At 35.3% G+C, this 25,108-nt stretch overlaps 1 protein-coding gene across 1 annotated transcript in view; it reads right to left on the bottom strand.

Moving 5' to 3' along the window:
- LOC132751566 (DNA-directed RNA polymerase III subunit RPC1-like) overlaps nucleotides 1–25,108 on the bottom strand; it is a gene marked incomplete at its 5' end in the record, with an annotated part of 259,988 nt that overhangs the window by 63,770 nt on the left and 171,110 nt on the right. Inside the window, 2 exon segments of the mRNA XM_060741739.1 lie at nucleotides 9,618–9,769; nucleotides 19,530–19,625. Coding sequence (XP_060597722.1) covers nucleotides 9,618–9,769; nucleotides 19,530–19,625 — 248 coding nt within the window.

Raw genomic sequence — 25,108 nt, 5'->3', positions numbered from 1 at the left:
GCAGTGAAGCGGAACGTGCTGGTGATGTGCACAACTAGGGATGATACTGATCAATCCTGTAAAGTTTGGTTGAAATCCCACCAGTAGTTTGACTTTTGAAGGCCGGACAAGATTTTTTTATTTTTAGCTCTGGCTGCCATTTTGTACAGCAAAGAAAAACGTGCCAGTGATGAGCACAACTAGGGATGGTACTGATCAATCCTGTAAAGTTTGGTTGAAATCCAACCAGTAGTTTGACCTTTGAAGGCCGGACAAGATTTTTCTATTTTTAGCTCTGGTGGCAATTTTGTGCAGTGAAGCGGAACGTGCTGGTGATGTGCACAACTAGGGATGGTACTGTTCACTCCTGTAAAGTTTGGTTGAAATCCCACCAGTAGTTTGACTTTTGAAGACCGGACAAGATTTTTTTATGTTTAGCTCTGGTGGCCATTTTGAGCAGTGAAGGATGGACAAGCTTGATGCGAACGTCTGGACAACCGGACAGACGGCGAAGACAAAAACACAATGTCTCCCAAAAGTTTTGAAAGACATAATAAAATAATTCCATGTATAGGATTAAGTCTGCATTATCTGTTCATGATTGACATGTGTGTTTTTTGCAGTTGGACGCCCAATTTCATGTGTTATATTAGGCTGGTTAAAATGCCCAATCTTGCTTATCACATAAAAATCATATTTCTAGAAAAATAATTAAAATGCTTCTTTTTAACTTGTTTGTTTAGTAAAGCATTATATTTGATTCAAAACATAAAGGTTTGGGTCCCTTTTTCCAATTTTCAGGAAATATTTTAAGTTCATAAAAATTATGTTGTAATGTAAAATTCTTAACAAAATGTGTCCAACAACTTCATTTTGCTCAAGATTATTGCACCAGTACCTTTAATCTATATATTTGGCTTTAATATTCTGTTTCTGGCATACATAATTTTGACAGTTCTTTGACACTAAACATTATACTTCAAAGTTTTCTCTGAAAACTGAATGAAATGTATGCTGACAGGTGTTGGCGCAATGAATTAGAGCATAAAGAAGTTATTTAACCAACTTTGTTTTATACTTTGTATATGTAACATATTATTTAAGGACTTAATAAATTGTGTTCTGAAAACATGAACAAGAGGGCCATGATGGCCCTTATATTCCTAACCTGATTATGAAGGCTTAATTCCCATTTAATTTGGGCTGTGTGACCTAGTTTTTGACCACTAATGACCCATATTCCAGACTGACCTAGAAATTATCAAAACAACCTCTCTGACAAATTTCCAAGATATTTGGATCAAAACAGTAGCCTCTAGAATGTAAACAAGGCTATTCCATATGAGGGCTGTGTGACCTAGTTTCTAAACACAAGTGATCCAAATTCGAACTTAACCTATAAATAATCATAACAAACTTTCTGACAAATTTCCTGATTATTTGGACAGGATCAGTAGCCCCTAGAGTGTTAACAAAGTTTTCAAATATTTAGGTTGTGTGAACTAGATTTTGACCCCAGGTGACCAAATTAAAACTTGACCTAGAAATCGCCATTTTTGTCACCAATATCCAGGGATATTTTGATCAAAACAGTACCATCTAGAGTATTAACAAGATTTTTTTATATTTGGGCTTTGTGACCTAGTTCTTAACCCGAGGCGAATCATACTTGAACTTGACCTAGAAAGCATGAAAATAACCTTTCTGACTAAATTCCAGGATATTTGGATCAAAACAGTGGCCTCTAGAGTGTTAACAAGGTTTTTCTGTACTTAGGCAGTGTGATTCCAGGTGATTCCATCAATGAACATGACCTAGAAATCAACAAAGCATACTTTCTCACCAACTTCCAGGATATTTTCTATTTTTTTGGCTGTGTGACCTAGTTTTTGACCCCAGGTGACCTATATTAGAACATGACCTTTTTTTTTTTTAGCTCCTGTGACCTAGTTTTTCATTCGAGATCACCCTTTTCGAACAAATCAGAGCACTAAATACTTAGACAAGCATCCTGACAAAGATTGATGACAATTTAAACAGTTAACTAGAACTCTGCGAGTCGGATGTGTCGCCTTGTGAACAGTATAGCTGTCATTTAGGCATTTTCTTCTTAAATATAAATTATTTATAAAAGAAACCTCTTACAATGTACATGTACCTTGAATTTTAGTGGCATTTGAGCTAATTGTAACAATGTTACATCAGGATTAACTAGAAATGTGTCGTCACACCACGGATGCCCCCGCATGCAGCCAAAATTTCAGATGTGTAATACCGTTGGGGAGATAATTAATAGAAACTGAAAATTTCATATTATTTTCAAAGTGAAAGGGGGCATAACTAGGCGAACTAGAAATGTGTCCATAGGACACTGGTGCCCCCACACTCTACCAATTTGTCAATCTTATGTCTCTACGTCAAAATTCTTTTGACGTATCCATATGTCAAATTTGGGTTGAATGTGTAATACCGTTGGGGAGATAATGAATAGAAACTGAAAATTTCATATTATCTTCAAAGTGAAAGGGGCATAACTAGGCGAACTAGAAATGTGTCCATAGGACATGGGTGCCCCCACACTCTACCAATTTGTCAATCTTATGTCTCTTAAGGTCAAATTTTTTTTTTGGCTACATGTGCCCAAGTTGAAAACATTAAGTAAAGGGCAAATACTACAAATACTGAATAAATCTACAAGAAAACCCCAAGGTGCATAAGTACACATGCTCACCAACATTCTTGTAAACTTTCAGGCCTACAGGTCAAATACTTTTTGAGCTACATGCGACACAAGTTTAAAATTGCAAATTTTTACTAAGTCAAGGGCAATAACTCTAAAAATATCCACACGAAAATACCCAATTGCACAACTACACATGCTGAACAACATTCCTGTAAGGTTTCATGACTCTCGGTCAAATACTTTTTGAATTATGTGCGACACAAGTTGAAAATTTGAAATTTTACTTATTCAAGGGCAATAACTCTACAAATACTAAATATATCCACACAAAATGCCCAGATGCACATTTACACATGCTGATCAACATTCCTGTAAGGTTTCATGACTCTAGGTCAAATATTTTTTGAGTAACCCAAGACACAAGTTGCATATTGCAAATTTTTACTAAGTCAAGGGCAATAACTCTAAAATTTACTAAAAATATCCACTCGAAAATATCCAGGTGCACAACTACACATGCTAAGCAACAATCCTGTAAGGTTTAATGACTCTAGGTCAAATACTTTTTAAGTTACGTGCGACACAAGTTGAAAATTGCAAAATTTTTACTAAGTCAATGGCAATAACTCTAAAAAAACTATATATATCCATATAAATACCAAGGCATGCTGATCAACATTCCTGTAAAGTTTCATGACTCTAGGTCAACTACTTTTTGAGCTACATGCGACACATGTTGAAAATTGCAAATTTTTACTAAGTCAAGGGGCAATAACTCTTAAATACTAAATATATTGACATGAAAATACCCAGGTGCACAACTTCACATGCTGATTCCTGTAAGGTTTCATGACTCTAGGTCAATTACTTTTTGAGTTCCATGCGACAGAAGTTGAAAATTGCAAAATTTTAACAAAGTCAAGGGCAGTAACTCTAAAAATACTACATAAAGTCACACGAAAATACCCAGGGGCACAACTACACATGCTGATCAACATTCCTGTAAAGTTTCATGACTCTAGGTCAAATCATTTTTGAGTTACATGTGACACAAGTTGAAAATTGCAAAATTTTACTAAGTAAAGGGCAATAACTCTAAAAATACTAAAAATATCCAGATGAAAATACCCAGGTGCACAACTACACATGCTGATCAACATTCCTGTAAAGTTTCATGACTCTAGTTCAAAACTTTTGAGTTACATGCGACATAAGTTGAAAATTGCAAAATTTTACTAACTCAAGGGCAATAACTCTAAAAATACTAAACATATCCAGACAAAAATACCCAGGTGCACAACTACACATGCTGATCAACATTCCTGTAAAGTTTCATGACTCTAGGTCAAATACTTTTTGAGTTACATGCGACACAAGTTGAAAATTGCAAAATTTTACTAAGTCAAGGGCAATAACTCTGAAAATACTTAAAATATCCAGTCGAAAATACCCAGGTGCACAACTACACATGCTGATCAACATTCCTGTAAAGTTTTATGACTCTAGGTCAATTACTTTTTGAGTTACATGCGACACAAGTTGAAAATTGCAAATTTTTACAAAATTCAAGGGCAAAACTCTAAAAATACTAAATATATTGACATGAAAATACCCAGGTGCACAACTTCACATGCTGATCAACATTCCTGTAAGATTTCATGACTCTAGGTCAATTACTTTTTGAGTTACATGCGACATAAGTTGAAAATTGCAAAAATTTTACTAAGTCAAGGGCAATAACTCTAAAAATAGTACATAAATCCACACGAAAATACCCAGGTGCACAACTCAACAAGCTGATTAACATTCCTGTAAAGTTTCATGACTCTTAATTCAAATCCTTTTTGAGTTATATGTGACACAAGTTGAAAATTGCAAATTTTTACTAAGTCAAGGGAAATAACTCTAAAAATACTGAATAAATCCACAAGAAAATACCCAGGTGCACAACTGCACATGCTGATTAACATTCCTGTAAAGTTTCATGACTCTAGGTCAAATACTTTTTGAGTTATGTGCGACACAAAAGAGAACGGAGGGACGGACAAGGGTAAATCTAAATGCCCGCCACTAAAGTGGGGGCACAACAAAGAGCAATAACTCAAAAAATAAGAGGAGTCTTTTTTTTTGGACTGCACCTCTTTACAATAAGATCTATCATGCTATGAAGTTTCAAGTCCATAGCTTTTACAGTTAAGGAGAAATGGCCCAGACAAAAATAAAGTAAGAAAATTAACAAAGGACAATAACCCAAAAATCACAAAGTACAGAGTTCCGGTTTTTGAACATTGCACTTTATCTCATTGAGATCTATCATTCCATGAAGTTTCAAGTTTTGAGCTTTTATAGTTAAGAAGAAATGGCCGTGAAAAAAAAAAATATGACAAGAGCCAACGCCGGGCAGGGGCAACGCTCAACTTTTTACTTTTTCTAAAAGCAAACAAAGAAACGTTTGAACAAATCTTAACGGTTCCTTTTTATAATCTTAATAGGTCTGTGTTGTCACACTAGTTTTGTCACAGTATGAATCCTTTCATAAACTAGAACTGCCACTGTCATGGCGTGAATACCCCCCATACCACTTTGTAAGAATCAACAGTGGCCATTTAGAGCTCAAGGACAACCTCCCTGCCAAATTTGAGGTTACTAAGCCATTGCATTGCTAAGTTATGTATTGAACATGCTTCAAATGTGAAAATGTCAAAATCAATACACTGCTGACAGGCATTCTTAAGCAATTGAGGGGAAAAAACTTTTTTTAAGTCAAGGTCACTGTGACCTTGACCTTTGACCCAGTGACCACAAAATCAATTGGGGTCATCTACTTGTCATGACTAACCTCTATGCCAAATATGAAGACTGTGGGTCAAAGGAATCTTAAGTTATTGGGCGGACAAGCTTTTTATAGTCAAGGCCCCTGTGACCTTGACCTTTGACCCAGTGACCTCAAAATCAATAAGGGTCATCTACTTGTCATGACTAACCTCCATGCCAAATATGAAGACTGTGGGTCAAAGGAATCTTAAGTTATATATATATATATATATATATATATATATATATATATATATATATATATATACACCAATAAATATATATGGTCATTTAATGCACAAATCAGTGAAAATTCAAAAATTTAACCTTCAATGTCAAGGTCATTAAAGAGCCCATGTCAATATGAATTTGATAAACATAAAGGTCTTGTCCTTAAGAATGTTCTGTTATAATATGAAGTCAATGCATTTCAATAATAGCAAAGTCACAGCCAGTTACAGCCAGAAAAAGGAAAATTTCAATAAATTGACCTCCAAAGTCAAGGTCATTAATGAGTGAAGGTCAAGGTCTGTCTAGTATCTTAAAGGGTTATACTTGAAAATTGTTATGTTAAAGTTTGAAGACAATCCATTCAAAAAGAACAAAGTTACAGCCAATAATAGCAAAAAAAATTTGAAAATTTCAATAATTTGACCTTCAAAGTCAAGGTCATTTAATAGTGAAGGTCAAGGTCTGTCTGGTTATTTTTAAGGGATATCCTTGAAGATTATTAAGTTCAAGTTTGAAGACAATCCATTCAAAAATAACAAAGTTACAGCCAATAATAGCAAGAACAAGCAAAATTTGGACATTTGACCTTGAAGGTCAAGTTCATTTATGGATAAAGGTCAAGGTTAGTGTGGTCTACTGAAAGGTCTTGTCCCAAAGGTTGTTGTGGCCAAGTATGAAGACAATACACCAAGAACTAAACAAGAGGGCCATGATGGCCCTGGATCGCTCACCTGACACAACCGCATCCAAGCAATGTCTTAAACAAGCATCATGGCCAAGTTTGATGACAACTGAGTCAAAAATGTGACCTCTAGTGTGTTATAAAGATTTTTACATATTTGGGCAATGTGACCTAATTTTTGACCGGACACGACCCATATTCAAACTTGACCTAGAAATCATCAAAACAACCTTCCTGACCTATTTCCAGGAAATTTGGATCAAAACTGCAGCCACTAGAGTGTTAAAAAGATTTTTCTATTTTTAGCTCCTGTGACCTAGATTTTGACCTGACATGACCAATCTTAGCACTTGATCCAGAAATCATCAAAACAACATTCCTGACAAATTTCCAGTATATTTGAATCAAAACTGCAGCCACTAGAGTGTAAACCAGCTTTTTCTTTTTTTAGCTCTTGTAACCTAGTTTTTGACCTGAGATGACCCATCTTCGAACTTGACCCAGAAATCATCAAAACAACCTTCCTGGCAAATTTCCAGAATATTTGAATCAATACTGCAGCCACTAGAGTGTTTACAAGCTTTTTCTATTTTTAGCTCCTGTGACCTAGTTTTTGACCAGAGATAACCCATCTTCGAACTTGACCTAGAAATCATCAAAACAACCTTCCTGACAAATTTCCAGAATATTTGGATGAAAACTGCAGCCCCTAATGTGTTAACAAGCTTTTCTATTTTTAGCTCCTGTGACCTAGTTTTTGACCGGAGATAACCCATCTTCAATCTTGATTTAGATATCATCAAAACAACCTTCTTGACAAATTTCCAGAATATTTAGATGAAAACTGCAGCCACTAGAGTGTTAACAAGCTTTTTCAATTTTTAGCTCCTGTGACCTAGTTTTTGACCGGAGATGACCCATCTTCAAACTTGACCTAGATATCATCAAAACAACCTTCCTGACAAATTTCCAGAATATTTCCATGAAAACTGCAGCCACAAGAGTGTTAACAAGCTTTTTCTATTTTAAGCTCCTGTGACCTAGTTTTTGACCGGACATGACCAATCTTCAAACTTGACCTAGATATCATCAAAAGAAATTTCCTGACAAATTTCCAGAATATTTGGATGAAAACTGCAACCTCTAGAGTGTTAACAAGCTTTTTCTATTTTTAGCTCCTGTGACCTAGTTTTTGACCAGAGATGACCCATCTTCGAACTTGACCTAGAAATCATCAAAACAACTTTCCAGACAAATTTCCAGAATATTTGGATGGAAACTGCAGCCACTAGAGTGTTAACAAGCTTGTTCTTTTTTTAGCTCCTGTGACCTAGTTTTTGACCGGAGTTGACCCATCTTCGAACTTGACCTAGAAATCATCGAAACAACTTTCCTGACAAATTTCCAGAATATTTGGATGAAAACTGCAGCCTCTAGAGTGTTAACAAGCTATCATCAATAATTCTAGTGATTTCAACATCACTCTGCAAGATGAAAGCATTCAATTCTCAGAAACAGAAAAACTTTTAGGAGTCCATGTTGATCATACACTTAATTGGAAAACACATGTCAAGATGACGCTGAATAAATGCAATTCCTTACTATATCTACTTCTGAGAATTAAACCATTTCTAAATCTTCAAGTTAGGAAAATGTTCTTTAATGCATACATTCTTCCTCATTTAGACTATTGTTGCACTATTTGGGGTAATTGCAGTAAGGAACTCTTAAACGACATGTATAAATTTCAAAAACGTGCAGCAAGAATAATACTTGATAAAGATTTTGATGCGCCTACTGATGAGTTATTTTCTGAATTGAACTGGATGAAATTCTCTGATAGAGTGAATTATAAAAAGGCCATTTTAGTATACAAGTCCCTAAACAATCTTCTCCCTGATTATATGCAAAATCTTTTTACAAATACAGAAAATAAATCATTAAGATCATATGAACAAAAACTTCTTTTAGTCCCCAAACCAAGAATTGAATTCTGCAGAAAATCCCTATCATATTCAGGCTCAAAATTTTGGAACTCCCTCCCTTTAAACATAAGAAATTCTTCCAACTTACAAACATTCAAAACAAATTATCTTAAATGGTGGTTCTCTGGTGGGCACCAAATAATCTAGCTATGTTTTAATATCACATATATACATGTATGTCTCATAAAATGTACAATTTCATACTTTCAAATGTTTGTATTCATTTTCTTATTGCATTTTTCAATTACTCAACGTTTCTTTGTTGTATAACTTGTATACATTTAGTTTTCTTTCTTTGTTTATATAAGTCTTTGTTTGTAACTGTATATATGTACATTTTTGATAGAGGCTCATAGGGAAGACTGGGCTTGCCTAACTATGTTGCCTCTTTAAATAAAGTCTTTATTATTATTATTATTATTTCTATTTTTAGCTCCTGCGACCTAGTTTTTTCGCCGAGATAACCCATCTTCGAACTCGATCTGTATTTCATTGAGACAAACATTCTGACAAAGTTTGATGATGATCCAATCAAAACTGTGACTGCTAGACTGTTAACAACCCAATTGTTGACGACGCACGACGATGGACGCCGGACATAGCCCCATCACTATACCTCACCTTGACCACTTCGTGGCCAGGTGAGCTAAAAATTTCAGCGTTTTAAAATTTATGAAGCGGACAAAAATGTAATACTTAATACTTGACCTTTAAGTATGACCTTGACCTTGGGGTAAGCAACCCAATTATTGCACTCTGCACATCGTGTCATAATGGTTATCACTTCTGCCAAGTTATTTAATTTTTTTTCAGCAGTTTAAAAGTTATTGAGCGGACACAAAATGTTGACTCTTAACACTTGACCTTTTAGTGTGACCTTGATCTTGGGGGTAGAAACCCAATTATTATGCTCTGCACATCGTCTCATAATAGTGATTACTTGTGCCAAGTTATTTTAAATTTTTTTAAGCGGTTTAAAAAATATGACGCGGACACAAAATCTAGACTTTTTAACACTTGACCTTGAAGTGTGACCTTGACTTTGGGTGTAGCAACCTATTTATTGTGCTATGCACATAGTCCCATAATGGTGATCACTTGTTCGAAAGTCTTTAAAAAAAATTCAGTGGTTTAAAAGTTATGGAGTGGACACATAAGTGTTACGGACGGTCTGTCACGCTGACTAACAGACGGAGGCCATTCCTAATTCCTTTCCGCTAGGCAAATAATTGTATATAATGACCTCTCCAAGTTCTGTTTTCTCTATCCTGCCTTTAGCAATTCTAGCAAACTCTGCATCATTATCAACCTCTAATTGGGCTGTGATTATAGGTGTACTGATGTTCTTAGAGGCATTCATTATCTCCTTAATCCTCGGTACTCCCTGTGTAATGTCTTGTGAACGTCAAGGATCATATATATATATATATATATGCACCATAGCAGACCTTTTTCTCTACTTATCACTACCAATATTTCTATATAAATCATGTAAATTAAAGGCAATAGAAAAACATATTGTGTGTAAAACAAATACATGTAGCACCAAATACAATCTGATTAAAATCAGCTCTAAATAAAGCTTTTCTTTTAGATCTGACCATGACCAAATACAAAGTCATTTCTGGACACCTGGCGAGCTTTCATAATTTTGAAAGCAACGTGGTTTCTACTTTTAACCCTTAACTAGAACTGCCAATGTCATGGCGTGAAAACCCCCGCATACCACTTTGTCAGAATCAACAGTGGCCATTTAGAGCTCAGGGACAACATCCCTGCCAAATCTGAGGTTACTAAGCCAGAGCATTGCTAAGTTATGTATGTATTCTACATGCTTCAAATGTCAAAATCAATACAATGCTGACAGGCATTCTTAAGCATTTGAGCAGACAAGTTTATTATAATAAAAAAAACCTATCACCTTGACACAGTCATCTAAAAATCAATAGTGGTCAACTACTAGTCATAAACAACCTCAATACCAAAAAATGAAGACTATTGACCAAACATTCTTAAGCAATTGAGTGGAAAGGCTTTTTCAAGTCAAGGTCCCTGTGACCTTGAGCTTGACCCAGTGACCTCAAAATCAATAGGGGTCATCTGGTAATCATGTCTAGCCTCAATGCCAAATATGAAGACTGTGGGTCAAAGGAACAAGAGCCACCGCCGGGCGGGGGCAACGCTCGACTTTTTACTTTTTCTAAAAGCAAACATAGAAAGGTTTGAACATATATAAAAATAGAAACACGCAATTCTATAAATAGCACAGTTCTATAAATAGCACAATTCTATAAATAGCAACACGCAATTTCTATAAATAGCAACACGCAATTTCTATAAATAGCAACACGCGATTTCTATAAATAGCAACAAGCAATTCTAAAAAGTTGTTGTTGATGATGATGATGATAAATATGTATATATATATATATATATATATATATATATATATATATATATATATATATATATATATATATATATATATATACACACACACACACCAATAAATATATAATTCTGGTCATTTAATGCACAAATCTGAGAAAATTCAGTAATTTAACCTTCAAGGTCAAGGTCATTAAAGAGGCCAAGCAAATTTGGGTTTGATAAACAACAAGGTCTGGTCCTTAAGAATGTTCAGTTATAATATGAAGTTGATCCCTTCAATAATAGCAAAGTTACAGTCAGTTACAGCTAAAACAATGAAAATTTCAATAAATTGACCTTCAAAGACAATGTCATTAATGAGTGAAGGTCAAGGTCTGTCGGGTTATTTTTAAGAGTTATCCTTGAAGATTATTATGTTTAAGTTTCAAGACAATCCATTCAAAAATAACATAGTTACAGCCAATAATAGCCAAAAAAATGAATATTTCAATAATTTGACCTTCAAAGTCAAGGTCATTTATTAGTGAAGGTCAAGGTCTGTCGGGTTATTTTTAAGGGATATCCTTGAAGATTATTATGTTCAAGTTTGAAGACAATCCATTCAAAAATAACAAAGTTACAGCCAATAACAGCATGAACAAGCAAAATTTGGACTTTTAACCTTGAAGGTCAAGGTCATTTATGGATGAATGTCAAGGTTAGTGTGGTCTACTGAAATGTCTTGTCCCAAGGGTTGTTGTGGCCAAGTATGAAGACAATACACAAAGAAATAAAAAAGTTATGATCCAGGTACAAGTTTGCGGACGGCAACACCGCCGCGACTATAACAATACCTCTACTTGTTTTTAAAAAAAAAAAAAAAAAAGTCGAGCTAATTATAAGTTATTGGGCAAACTATTTTTTTTTCTTGTCAAGGGCCCTGTGACCTTGACCTTTGACCTAGTGACCTTAAAATCAATAGGGGTCAACTACTAATCATGCCTTACCTCCATGCCTAATATGAAGACTGTGGGTCAAAGGAATCTTAATTTATTGGGCGGACAAGCATTTTGTAGTCAAAGCCCCTGTGACCTTGACCTGGTGACCTCAAAATCAATAGAGGTCATCTTATGGTCATGGCCACCCTCCATGCCAAATATGAAAATTGTGGGTCAAAGGAATCTTAAGTTATTGGGGGACAAGCTTTTTTTAGTCAAGGTCCCTGTGACCTTGACCTTTGACCTCAAAATCAATACAGATCATCTACTAATCATGACAAATCTAAATACCAAATATGAAGACTGTGGGTCAAAGGAATCTATTGGGCGGACTAGAAAATCCGATGGACGGACATATGGCTGAAAATGGAATAAGGGGCCATTTTTTTGTTATTTTCTATTGTTTAATAGAGGGCCCCTTACTCTATTGTTATGAAATGAACTCTATTGTTCTCTTTTGTCCTGTTTACAGTTAGATGGCCCCCTATCCCTATTCGGTAGAGCGTCTGGACTGGCTGGATGGACAAGCTGATTCCAGCATACCCCCCTTACAACTTCATTGCGAGGGGGTATAAAAAAACCAAAACTGAGAAGGTAATTTTTTACAATTTTGAGAAAAACATGTGCTTTACATATGACTAAATTGTAAATCTGGGTCATCGGATATATAATCTCTATACTTATCTATTAAGACGGATCAGATTGGTATTATAAATTTGTCAATTAAATGTCACAGAGATTTACACTCAACTTTACAAAAGGAACAACCAAGTGCAAATCATAACTAGAACTATCACTAAATGTGATTAATACCCCCGCAAGACTGCTTTGGAAATGAGGAAGTTACTAGTCACTAGTTACTAGTAACAGAATACCTTGCAAAAGAATTGAAATAGGGTTATGGTTGTGGGCAATTAAAGATAGTTGTGGTTCTTGTATGTTGCATTTCCTTTTAATGTGGTTGACTATTGATGATGTTTTATTGAATTACTCTGTTTAATAAGTCAAGAAAGAGTTAAACTTCTTGAGCACTGCACTTCCCATCATTGCACTTGACCATTGTATGAAGTTGCATTAAACATTAGTTTTTAAGTTGTGCACCGGACAAGGAAAAAGAACAAAGGACAATAACTCTACAAATACTGAAGATGGATTATGGTTATTGTACACTGCACTTCCTCTCATTGCCCTTTACCATTGTATGAAGTTGTACTGAATTCCAACTACTAGTTTTCAAGTTATGCACTGGACAAAAAAAGTAACAAAGGGCAATATCTGTAATTTGTCCAAATAGAGTTATGGTTCTTGTATTTTATGTATGTTATTGAACAATCTTGGTAGAGGTTCACTACACAAAGTCTCATGCCAAATATCTAACCTCTAGCCTTTGTCAATTCAGAGAAAAAGATTTTTCTAGTTTTTACTATAAGCTATCGCCTCTTGGGCAGGGCAATTTTAACACTTGGGGCATAATTTAAAAACTTTGGTAGAGGACCTATAGATGATATTATATACAAAATATCACAGCTCTAAACCTTGTACCTTCAGACAAGAAGATTTTTAATTTTTTACTATATGTACAAAGTGACTTAAAATCAATGACCCCCGGGACAGGGCCAAATTTTGACCCCAGGGCTATAATTTGAACAATCCTGCTAGAGGTTCACTACAAAATATCTAACCTCTAGCCTTTGTCCATTTAGAGAAGATGATTTTTTAAAATTTTTAACTATATACATTAAAGGAAAACCTATGACCCCCAGGGCGGGGCTAATTTTGACACTAGAGGCAAAATTTAAACAACTTTGGTAGGACCTATAGATCATATCATATACCAAAGCTCTAAGCCTTGTACCTTCAGACAAGCAGGTATTTTAAGTTTTTACTATATGTACATATAGTAGTGAAAATCAATGACCCCTGGGGAGGGGCCAATTTTGACCCCAGGGCTATAAAATGAACAATCTTGGTAGAGGTCTACCAGACAATGCCTTATGCAAAATATCTATGCTCTAGGCCTTGTGGGTGTTTACAAGAAGATTTTTTAAATTTATTCTTATAATTCCTTTTGGTTGCCATGGCAACCAGATTTCTGCATGGAATGAAATTCTTTGATCAACTTTGGAAGCCCTTCCTGCAAGGATCAATCCTGCCAAGTTTGGTTGAAATTGGACTAGTGGTTTTTCACAAGAAGATTTCTTAAGTTCACTATATAATCTATAGAACACTCATACACACAGGTGAATCGCTATATGCGGTGGCATAAAAAATGCCAAATTAAGTATAAAAACAAAATACGATGCAGACATGATTCAGCGGTATGGTGTTCAAGAAGATTGTTCAAGAGAAACACTACGAATAATCAAGTGGACCTACAAATTTCAAAACAAAAATAAATAACAAGACAATTACAAATGTAGAACTTTAATGAACTAGAACTCCGCGAGTCGGATGTGTCCCCTTGTGAACAAAGTAGTTTAGGGGAAATGGCCAGGACAAAAATGAAATATGAAAAATAACAAAGGGCAATAACTAAAAAAATAATAAGTGCAGAGCAGCAGTTTCTGTACACTGCACTTCTTATCAATAAGATCTATCATTCTATGATGTTTCAAGTCCATAGCTTTCATACTTGAGGAGAAATGACCAGGACAAAAATAAAGTAAGAAAATTAACAAAGGGCAATAACTCAAAAATAAGAAATGCAGAGTATCAGTTCTTATGCACTGCACTTCTTTTTAATGAGATCTATCATCCTATGAAGTTTCAAGTCCATAACTTATATACTTTCGGAGAAATGGCCTGGACAAAAATTAAGTATGAAAATTAACAAAGGGCCATAACTCAAAAATTAAGAAATGCAGAGTACCGATTCTTGTGCACTGCACTTCTTAATAATGAGATCTATCATCCTATGAAGTTTCAAGTCCATAGCTTTTATACTTAAGGAGAAATGGCCCGGACAAAATTAAAGTATGAAAATTAACAAAGGGCAATAACTCAAAATTTAAGAAATGCAGAGTACCAGTTCTTGTGCACTGCACTTCTTCTTAATGAGACCTATCATCCTATGAAGTTTCAAGTCCATGGCTTTTATACATTAGGAGAAATGGCCCGGACAAAAATAAAGTATGAAAATTAACAAAGGGCAATAACTCAAAAATTAGGAAGTGCAGAGTATTGGTTCTTTGTGCACTGCACTTCTTAATAATGAGATCTATCATCCTATGAAGTTTCAAGTCCATAGCTTTTTTAGTTGAAGAGAAATGGCCCGGACAAAATTAAAGTATGAAAATTAACAAAGGGCAATAACTCAAAAAAATAAGAACTGCAGAGTACCGGTCCTTGTGCACTGCACTTCGGGTTATTGAAAGAAGCATGCATACTAAGTTTGAAGTCAATCAGACTTATAGTGACTGAGTTATGCTCCGGACAAGCTTTAGGGGACGCCGACGCCGACAACGACGCCGACACAGACGCCGCCGCCGCCGACAAAAGTAACCCCTATATGTCACCTTTTCAAGGCGACACAAAAAGGAAAATTTTAAAATATAATGATAACTTATAAATAGTGATTTTCTTGGAGAATCTCTGCGATAATACCTTTACACTCTCTAAAACTCAGCGATTGTGGTCACGGTGTTTCTCTGCGATTACGCTCAGAAAAACGCGGTGGATTAAGGTGTTCGCTTAAACGTCAATTGCGAAGGAAGCACAAAAATTGAACATTCCGTGTGAGCTGTACTGTACTACATCCCATACACTCGCTAAAGGTTTTCCATCTACACTCCGAACACAACTTTGCTAGACTCTGTACACAAGGGAAGGCCATTTTTCGCAAATTTTGCTAAAAGCAGCTTGAGTTGATGGATGGCCACTCAAATACAAGAAGAAAGAAGTCTATATTTATTATATTAAATACGGATATTGATACAACAAATGCATTTGGGATCTGTTTTAGTGAAAAAATATCCAGATCATTCCAGAATTTCAACAAATACGCTACAATTAATCGCCAATTTAACAAAAGAGCTAGTTGAACCAGGTGATGCTCTCCAAATGGGTTTTGGACACAGAAAATACCTCTTGTATTTTCAGAGTTATCTGCTGGAAAAAGTTCAATTATTCCAAACTTAGGCAAGGCAGAGTGACTGTTCTTTGCACTGCACTTCTACTCAATGAGATCTATCTACAAGTTTCTTGTTGATACCTCTTGTAGGTTCACAGTAATGTCCCAGACAAATTTCAGTGTAAAATTGAACAAGAGGGCCAAGATGGCCCTAGAACTCTCACCTGAGTATCGAACTCATCCCAGCAATTACTAAGACAAGCATCCTGAAAAAGTTTGATAACAATCGAGCATTTACAAGTTTTATTTCCATATTTGGGTGGTGTGACCTAGTTTTTGACCCCAGGTGACCCATATTTGAACTTGACCTAGTAATCACCGAAACAAACTTTCACGCCAATTGCCAAACCAGTTGAGAGTTAACAATATTTTTATAAGCTCCTGTAACCTAGTTTTTCATCCGAGATGACCAATGTTAGATCTCATCCGAGCAATTACCTTATTAAGACAAGCATCCTGACAAAGTTTGATGATGATAGAGTGGAAAGAAACAAATGTGGACAGATGACAGACATTCAACAATCCAAAAAGCTCACCCTGAGCTAGCTCAGCTGAGCTAAAAATGGCAATAACTCAAACAAGAGGGCCATGATGGCCCTATATCGCTCACCTTAAGGAATAGATCTTATAAAGTATTTTTCTTTTTAAAAACAAGCAAGAGGTTTATAAAATTCTTTAATGTCATTTAAAGGTTAGTGTCAAATGTAATGTTTTTTTGGACAACAGCAACAGGAATGCTAACAAGTGTATAGAAATACCTCTTTTTTTCTTTTCTTTAAAGTACAGGTTGCTAAAAAATACACTCCCTGTAGCGTGTTTACATCATGAAAATTTTAACAATGACATCATAATTAACAAGACAAAGTACAAATTTGGATAAATGGGTCAAAGACAAAAATGGCCGGGTTGCATTTGTATACCAAATAACATGACTCATGAGGCTGTGATGTTACAAAAATTTCCTACCATTGACCATTAATATTGATCATTTAACTAAGTCGGTAAACAGGAAGTGGATAAGGATAGACCTGAACTTTGCAGTCACAATACCAAATATCAAGAGGCTGTGATATGTATATAGTTGCTAAGAAAACTGTTACGGAAATTTCCTTCCATTTACAATTAATGCCGAAAATTTCACTAGGTCAGAAAACTGAAAGTGGATGAGCCACATACCTGAAATCATATCAATGCTGTATACCAAACATCAAGAGGCTGTAATAAGTAGTTGCTGAGAAAATTGTTACGAAAAATTTGTACCATTGACCATTATTTTGAATTTAACTAATGAGAAAATTGTTACGAAAAATTCGTACCATTGACCATTATTATGAATTTAACTAAGTCAGTAAACATGAAGTGGATGAGCGACAGACCTAAAATCGAATCCCATGGTATGGGACAATGTGTTAATGCTGCATACTAAATATCATGAGGCTCTGATAAGTAGTTGCTGAGAAAACTGTTACGAAAAATGAATCAAGTCTCAATACATGATGGTAAACAGTATTTTTTTTTTCATATATGTATTTTTTTTTAGAAAACCAGTATTATAGTTGTAACAGATATCCCATTAGTGTTTAAATATTAAAATATTTTTTGATAGTGTTTACTCAGGGGTATCATGTTGACCCAAGCATCTGTGGTTTATCATATTAGAACACCCTTTCTAAAAAAACAAAAACAACAACAAACAGCAGGGATCTCAGGAAGGTCAGAATTTCACGTGGCAGACTGTTTGACCAAAATTTTCATGAGTCAATTCAGTTTTTTCTTCTCTTATTTCTCTACATGAACCATGTTTCAAAAATGAATTCAAAAATTACTGTTTGCAAAGTAATTTTGAGAAGATTTTCAAGTTTAAATTGATTATATTATGAGGTTAAGTTATTTTAAAATTACGTATTTTTCTAGCTTAGTTAACAATATGATAAAGATAATTAAGTATTGCTAGCACCATGGATAATTACCATAATTATTGTTCCATTTTCACTTACATTTATTGAGGTCAATAACACATGTGTACATGTATAATTTTATAAATCATAACACGGGACGTCGGGAGGTGATATTTACATAAATACTGAATGTCATGCCTTAATACTTCACAAATAGTTAACAAAATACCTGTTTCAACGAAGCACACCGATAATTGTATTCATCTTCACTTCTTTGTTATGAAATACGAGTTTATGTTAAAAAATTTCTCAATTTACTTGATTGGCGGACGTTTCGTCATGCACTTCCGGTTTAGTATAATTTATAATCTCAACTCAAGGTCAGATTGAAACAGATGTTTTCTGAGGCAAAGTTTTTATATTGACTGATTGGTATGCATTATTTAATGATTTGAATCGTATGTTTATTCTCAGAATTAAATATTTTGACATAATTCGTTCATCAGTAGGAGCGGTGTAGTATATGATCTTTCCCGCAAACCAGAAGGATACAAAAAGTAATATCCGTACTGTAAATTAAACTTTTATCTTAATCAACTAATTTTTGTGGAAAAAAAACAACATTTTTTGTTCACTTTCGTTTCTTTGTGCAATATCTTACACAATAAAATGTGCAAGTCATTGTCAAGAACCTAAATATTTTACATTGTATTTCAGAAATGACACAGTCTTACTTTCTGATGGTGTAACGAAATTAATGGAAGAATCCATTATTGAATGGGGAAATCAACTTCACTGTAGCTCTCAAATTTGCGCTATTCTGATTGACTCTGATTTGAATCAACATTCACATTCAACCAACTTTTCATCCTTCCTATGCTTTAACAGAAAAATCTTCATAACAATGTCTGTTGAGACGAAAAATACAAGATACACTATCTCAATTTAAATCTACAAAGAAAGTCTATATTACCTTGCCATAAAAAAACCCTTTAACTCCCAAAACAGAGACCAATTTTCAACTTTAAACCATAGTTTGAATATACTTTGTAGGAACTAACAAGCTAATGCCTTGTGAGATAAATCTAAGCTCTAGCCCTTTCCATTTTGAAGTTTAAGAACTTTTAAGTTTTTTATTTTAGTTGCCATAGCAACCAGAGTTTAGCATGGAATGGCATTCTTTGAACAATCTTGATAGAGCTTCATACAAAAAGTATTCCTGCCAAGTTTCATTAATATTGGCCAAGTGGTATTGTAGAAGATGTCGTTTGAATAAAATGTGGACGTACGCCGGACGCATTTGGTTGGCCATCCTAAAAGCTCACCTGCACTTTGTGCAAGGTGAGCTAAAAATAGGCAAGGTTCTTTGACATTGCACTTCTATATAGTTATGGTTCTTTTGCACTGCACTTCTACCCAATGAGATCTATCTACCTTCAAAGTTTCATGTTGATATCTTTGATAGTTTCAGAGTTAAGTCCCGGACAAAGTTCAGAGTATAAAAATGAACAAAGGGCAATAACTCCAAAATTAGGCTAGGCGGAGTTATGCTTTTTTTGCATTGCACTTCTATATAATGAGATCTATCTTCCAATAAAGTTTCATGTTGATATCTGTTATAGTTATGTCCCTGACAAAATTAAAAGTGTAACAAGATTGCATTTGTGAAAAACCGCATTAAAACAACACTTAATGGTAGTGTAGGAACAGAAGATTTTCTCACTTCCTGCAAGAAGATTATAGATTATAATCAAGGATACTCATTGAGGCTACACCAGCAAAATGGAATGTCTTCAGTGTCATCTGAGTGCCTGGTTCTCCTATACTTTGCGCACATACAGCCCCAACAGCAGTTCCTATATGTAGAAAAGACTAGATTGCATTTGAAAAAAATGCTATGCCACCGCATTAATACCTAAGCTCTAGGCCTTTTGGGTCTTTACAAGAAGGTATTTTAAGTTTTTGAAGCCTTGTATCAGACAATAAGAATTTTTTATTTTTTACTATTATGTATATATTGAAAGTCAATGACCCCCGGGGCGGGGGCAATTTTGACCCCAGTGCTATAATTTGAACAATCTTGCTAGAGGTTCACTACACAATGCTTCATGCAAAATATCTAACCTCTAGCATTTGTCAATTGCTAAAAGAAATTTTTCTGAAGTTTTTACTATAAGTTTTTACTATATACATATAAGGAAAACCAATGACCCCCGGGGCGGGGCCGATTTTGACCCCAGGGCTATAATTTGAACAATCTGGGTAGAGGTCTACCACACAATCCCTTCTGCAAAATATCTAAGCCTTTTGGGTCTTTACAAGAAGGTATTTCAAGGTTTTACTATATGTACATATAGTGAAAATCAATGACCACGGGGCGGGGCCCATTTTGACCCTAGAGTTATAATTTGAACAATCTTGTAAGGGTCTACCAGACAATGCCTTATGCAAAATATCTAAGCTCTAGGCCTTTTGGGTCTTTACAAGAAGGTATTTTAAGTTTTTACTATATGTACATTTAGTGAAAATCAATGACCCCTAGGGTGGGGCCGATTTGACCCCAGGGCTATAATTTGAGCAATCTTGGTAGAGGTCTACCAGACAATGCCTTATGCAAAATATCTAAGCTCTAGGCCTTTTGGGTCTTTACAAGAAGGTATTTTAAATTTTTACTATATATACATATAGTGAAAATCAATGACCCCCAGGGCGGGGCCGATTTTGACCCCAGGGCTATAATTTGAACAATCTTGGTAGAGGTCTTCCAGACAATGCCTTATGCAAAATATCTAAGCTCTAGGCCTTTTGGGTCTTTACAAGAAGATTTTTTAAATTTATTCTTATAATTCCTTTTGGTTGCCATGGCAACCAGATTTCTGTATGGAATGAAATTCTTTGAACAACTTTGGAAGCCCTTAACCCAAGGATCAATCCTGCCAAGTTTGGTTGAAATTGGACTAGTGGTTTTTCACAAGAAGATTTTTTAAGTTCACTATATAATCTATATAACACACAAACACACAGGTGAATCGCTATATGCCACCGCATTGCAGATGCTGTGGTGGCATAAAAATGAAGTAAATGTTAATACCCTTTACTCCGCTAAATATTTATACTAAGTAAGCTCTATCTAAAATTTGTATATCATTAGTTTAAAGGCACATGCTACAGTGACTTTTAAACACTGCATGATCTTACAACATGCTAATAGAAACATTTAAAGGGAATACAAGAGGGCCATGATGGCCCTTATATTGCTCACCAGATTTAGTGATTATGAAAGCTCAATCCCATATGGCCCATATTCTAACTTTACCTACTAAACACCAAAACAACCTTTCTGACCAATTTTCAGGATATTTGGATCATAACAGTTAAGCCTCTAGGGGGTAAATAAGGTTTTTCCATATAAGGGCTGTGTGACCTAGTTTTAGAGCCAAGGTAACATATATTCAAGCTTGACTTAGAAATCATCAAAACAACCTATCAGACCAATTTCCAGGATATTTGGACTAGAACAGTAGCCCCTAAAGTATTAGTGTTAACAAGGTTTTCCAATATTTATGCTGTGTGACTTAGTTTTTGTCACCCAGGCAACCCATATTCAAACTTAACCTAGATATCACCATAACAACCTTATTGACTAATTTCCAGGACATTTAGTTCAAAACAGTAGCCCATAAAGTGTTAGCAAGGCATTCCATATCTGAGCTGTGTGACCTAGTTTTTGACCCCAGGTCACTTATATTCAAGCTTGACCTAGAAATCATCAAAAACCCTGTGTGACCAATTTCCAGGATATTTGGATCAAAACAGTAGCCAATTAAGTGTTAACAAGATTTTCCAATATTTACGATTTGTGACCTAGCTTTTGACCCAGGTGACCCACATTCGAACTTGACCTAGAATTAAACATAACAACCTTATTGACTAATTTCCAGGATATTAAGTTCAAAACAGAAGCCTCTAAAGTGTTAGCAAGGTTTTCCATATCTGGGCTGTGTGATCGAGTTTTGACCCAAGATGACCCATATTAGAACTTGACCTAAAAGTCATCAAAACAACCTTTCTAACCAATTTCAAGGACTTTTGGATCAAAAAAGTAACCTCTAGAGTGTTAACTAGGTTTTACATATTGTGGCTGTGTGACCTAGTTTTTAACCCAAGGTCACCCATATTCAAGCTTGACCTAGAAATCATCAAAACAACCAGTCTGACCAATTTCCAGGATATTTGGATTAAAACAGTAACCTCTAAGAGTGTAAACAATGGTTTTCCAAATAAGGGCTGTGTGACCTAATTTGAACCCAAGTGACCTATATTTGAACTTAACTTAAAAATCATTATAACACCAACCTTTCTGACCAATTTCCAGGATATTTGGATTGGAACAGTAGCCCATAGAGTGTTAACAAGGTTTTCTATATTTGGGCTGTGTGACCAAGTTTTTAACTGCAGGTGACCCATGTTCGGACTTGACCTAGAAATCATCAAAACATACTTTCTGACTTATTTGAAGGATATTGGGATCAAAAACAAAAGCCACTACTGTTAACAAGGTTTTTTCTATTTTAAGCCTTCTAAAAATTTTCATCCGAGATGACCCATGTTCAAACTCATCTAAGAAATTTCTGAACATTCCGAGTCTCAAGTCTGTATGTCAAAAAACAAGAAAGTACGTCAAATGATATCAAACTAGAACTATCACTAAATGTGATTAATACCCCCACAAGACAGCTTCGGAATTGAGGATGTTACTAGTAACAGAATACCTTGTAAAAGAATTGAAATAGAGTTATGGTTGTGGGCAAATAAAGATAGTTGTGTTTCTTGTATGTTGCATTTCCTTTCAATGTGGTTGGCTATTAATGAAATTTTATTGATTTACTCTGTTAATAAGTCCAGAAAGACAAGGAAAAGGAACAAAGGGCAATAACTCTATAAATACTGAAGATGGAGTTATGGTTATTGTACACTGCACTTCCTCTCATTGTGCTTGACCATTGTATGAAGTTGTATTGAATTCCAACTACCAGTTTTCAAGTTATGCACTGGACAAAAAATAACAAAGGGCAATAACTGTAATTAGTCCAAATAGAGTTAGCAGTTTTCAAGTAATGCTCTGGACATGAAAAAAGCAATGGAAAAGTAACAAAGGGCGATAACTCTATAATTACTCTGGATAGAGTTATAGATCTTGTGCACTGCACTTCCTCCTATTGTGCTTGACCATTGTATGAAGTTGTTTTGAATTTCAACCAGTACATTTTAAGTTATGCTCCGGACAAGGATAAGTATCAAAAGGCTGTAATTTGTCAAAATGGAGTTATGGTTCTTGTGCACTGCACTTCCTCTTAATGTGCTTGACAACTGTATGAAGTTGTATTGAATTCCAACAAGTAGTTTTCAAGTTATGCTCCGGACAAGGAAAAGTAACAAAGGGCAATCACTCTGTAATTAGTCAAGATTCTTGTGCACTGCCATTCCCCTTATTGTGCTTGACAATTGTATGAAGTTGTTTTGAATTCCAACCAGTAGTTTTCAAGTTATGCTCTGGACAAGGAAAAGTAACAAAGGGCAATAACTCTGTAAACAGTAAAGACGGAGTTATGGTTCTTGTGCACTGCACTTTCCCTCAATGTGCTTGACCATTGTATGAAGTTATATTGAATTCCAACCATTAGTCTTCAAGTTATGCTCCGTACAAGGAAAATGCAACGAACCGCTGGACCGACCGACCACTGGGTGACTCCTATAACCCCCCCCCCAAATTTCGTTTCGGGGGTATAACTAGAAATGTGTCCAATGGACACGGGTGCCCCCACACTCCAATATTTTGTCAATCTTATGACTATAGGTCAAATATTTTTGAGCTACATGCGCCTCAAGTTGAAAACTAAATATCTTTTACTAAGTAAAGGGCAAGAACTTTACAAATATTGAATAAATCCACAAAAACCAAGGTACATAAGTACACATGCTGACCAACATTCTTGTAAACTTTCAGGCCTGCAGGTCAAATACTTTTTGAGGTATGCATGAACAAGTTGAAAATTGCAAATTTATACTAAGTCAAGAGCAATATCTCTAACAAAACTGAACAAGAGCACCGCTAGGCAGAGCATTATATGCCCGAAAGTGTTTGTCTTTTTTAAGTAAGGATGAAGTATTTGTAAGACATTACATCAATTAAATAAAGTATTACCTCCTTCAAATAGCAATCCTCCTATAAAGTTTGAATATTGTGGGCCAAATGGAACTAAAGTTATGCTCTGGAAACTGTGTAATAGCAAACTTGAACTGTGACTTTGTGACCCAAAAACCCAATATGGACAATCATCCTATGAAGTTTGAACACTGTGGGTCAAATAGAAAATAACTTATGTTCTGGAAACTGTTTTTAGTTTTTAAGTAATAGTCACCTTGACCTTTGACCTTGTGACCCCAAAATTAATAGGGGTCTTCTACCCAATATGGACAATCATCCTATGAAGTTTGAATATTGTGGACCAAAAAGATCTAAAGTTATGCTACGGAAACTGTTTTCAGTTTTAAAGTAATAGTGACCTTCACTTAACCTCTGACCTTGTGACCCCAAAATCAATAGGGGTCTTCTACCCAATATGGACAATCATCCTATGAAGTTTGAACACTGTGGGCCATATGGAGCTTAAGTTATTTTCTGAAAACTGTTTTCAGTTTTAAGGTAATAGTGACCTTGACCTTGTGACCCCAAATTCAATTGGGGTCTTCTACCCAATATTGACAATCATCCTATGAAGTTTGAATATTGTGGGCCAAATGGAACTTAAGTTATGCTCCGGAAACCAAATTGCTAATGGACGGACGGACAGATATACTCACAAAATGGTACTTATGTGACTTTTCCTTTGATCTTTTTGGCAATTTTTAGTCAAACAAGGCTTAAAAAAAAGACATACAAGTAAAAACGGAATGAATAGGATCAAAGAGAATGTACTGTTACCCATTGTTCTCCAAGTCACACAAGTACCTCTGGGTTTGTACGGACAGACAGACAGACGGACGGACGCCAGGGGTAATAACATAATATCCCTGAAATTCTTTCGGGCATATAAATAAAATCCACATGCAAAATCACAGGTGCATAGCTTCACAGTGATGTTGATCATTATTCCTGTAGAGTTGGTTATTTCTAACTCAAGCACTCAAGGAACAAATATCACAACATAATGAAACAATTTTTACTAAGTCAAGGGCAATAACTCTACAAAAAATTTGCAGATTTTTTAAAGTTTTTACTATATACATGTATTTAAAAGGAAACTCAATGATCCCTGGGGTGGGGTCAATTTTGACG

This window comes from Ruditapes philippinarum, unplaced genomic scaffold, assembly GCF_026571515.1.
Source record: "Ruditapes philippinarum isolate M1 unplaced genomic scaffold, ASM2657151v2 ctg540_1_1_1_1, whole genome shotgun sequence".
Taxonomy (NCBI): domain Eukaryota; kingdom Metazoa; phylum Mollusca; class Bivalvia; order Venerida; family Veneridae; genus Ruditapes; species Ruditapes philippinarum.
Note: the sequence above shows the minus strand (reverse complement) of the source record. Positions and strands in the feature narration are given on the sequence as shown.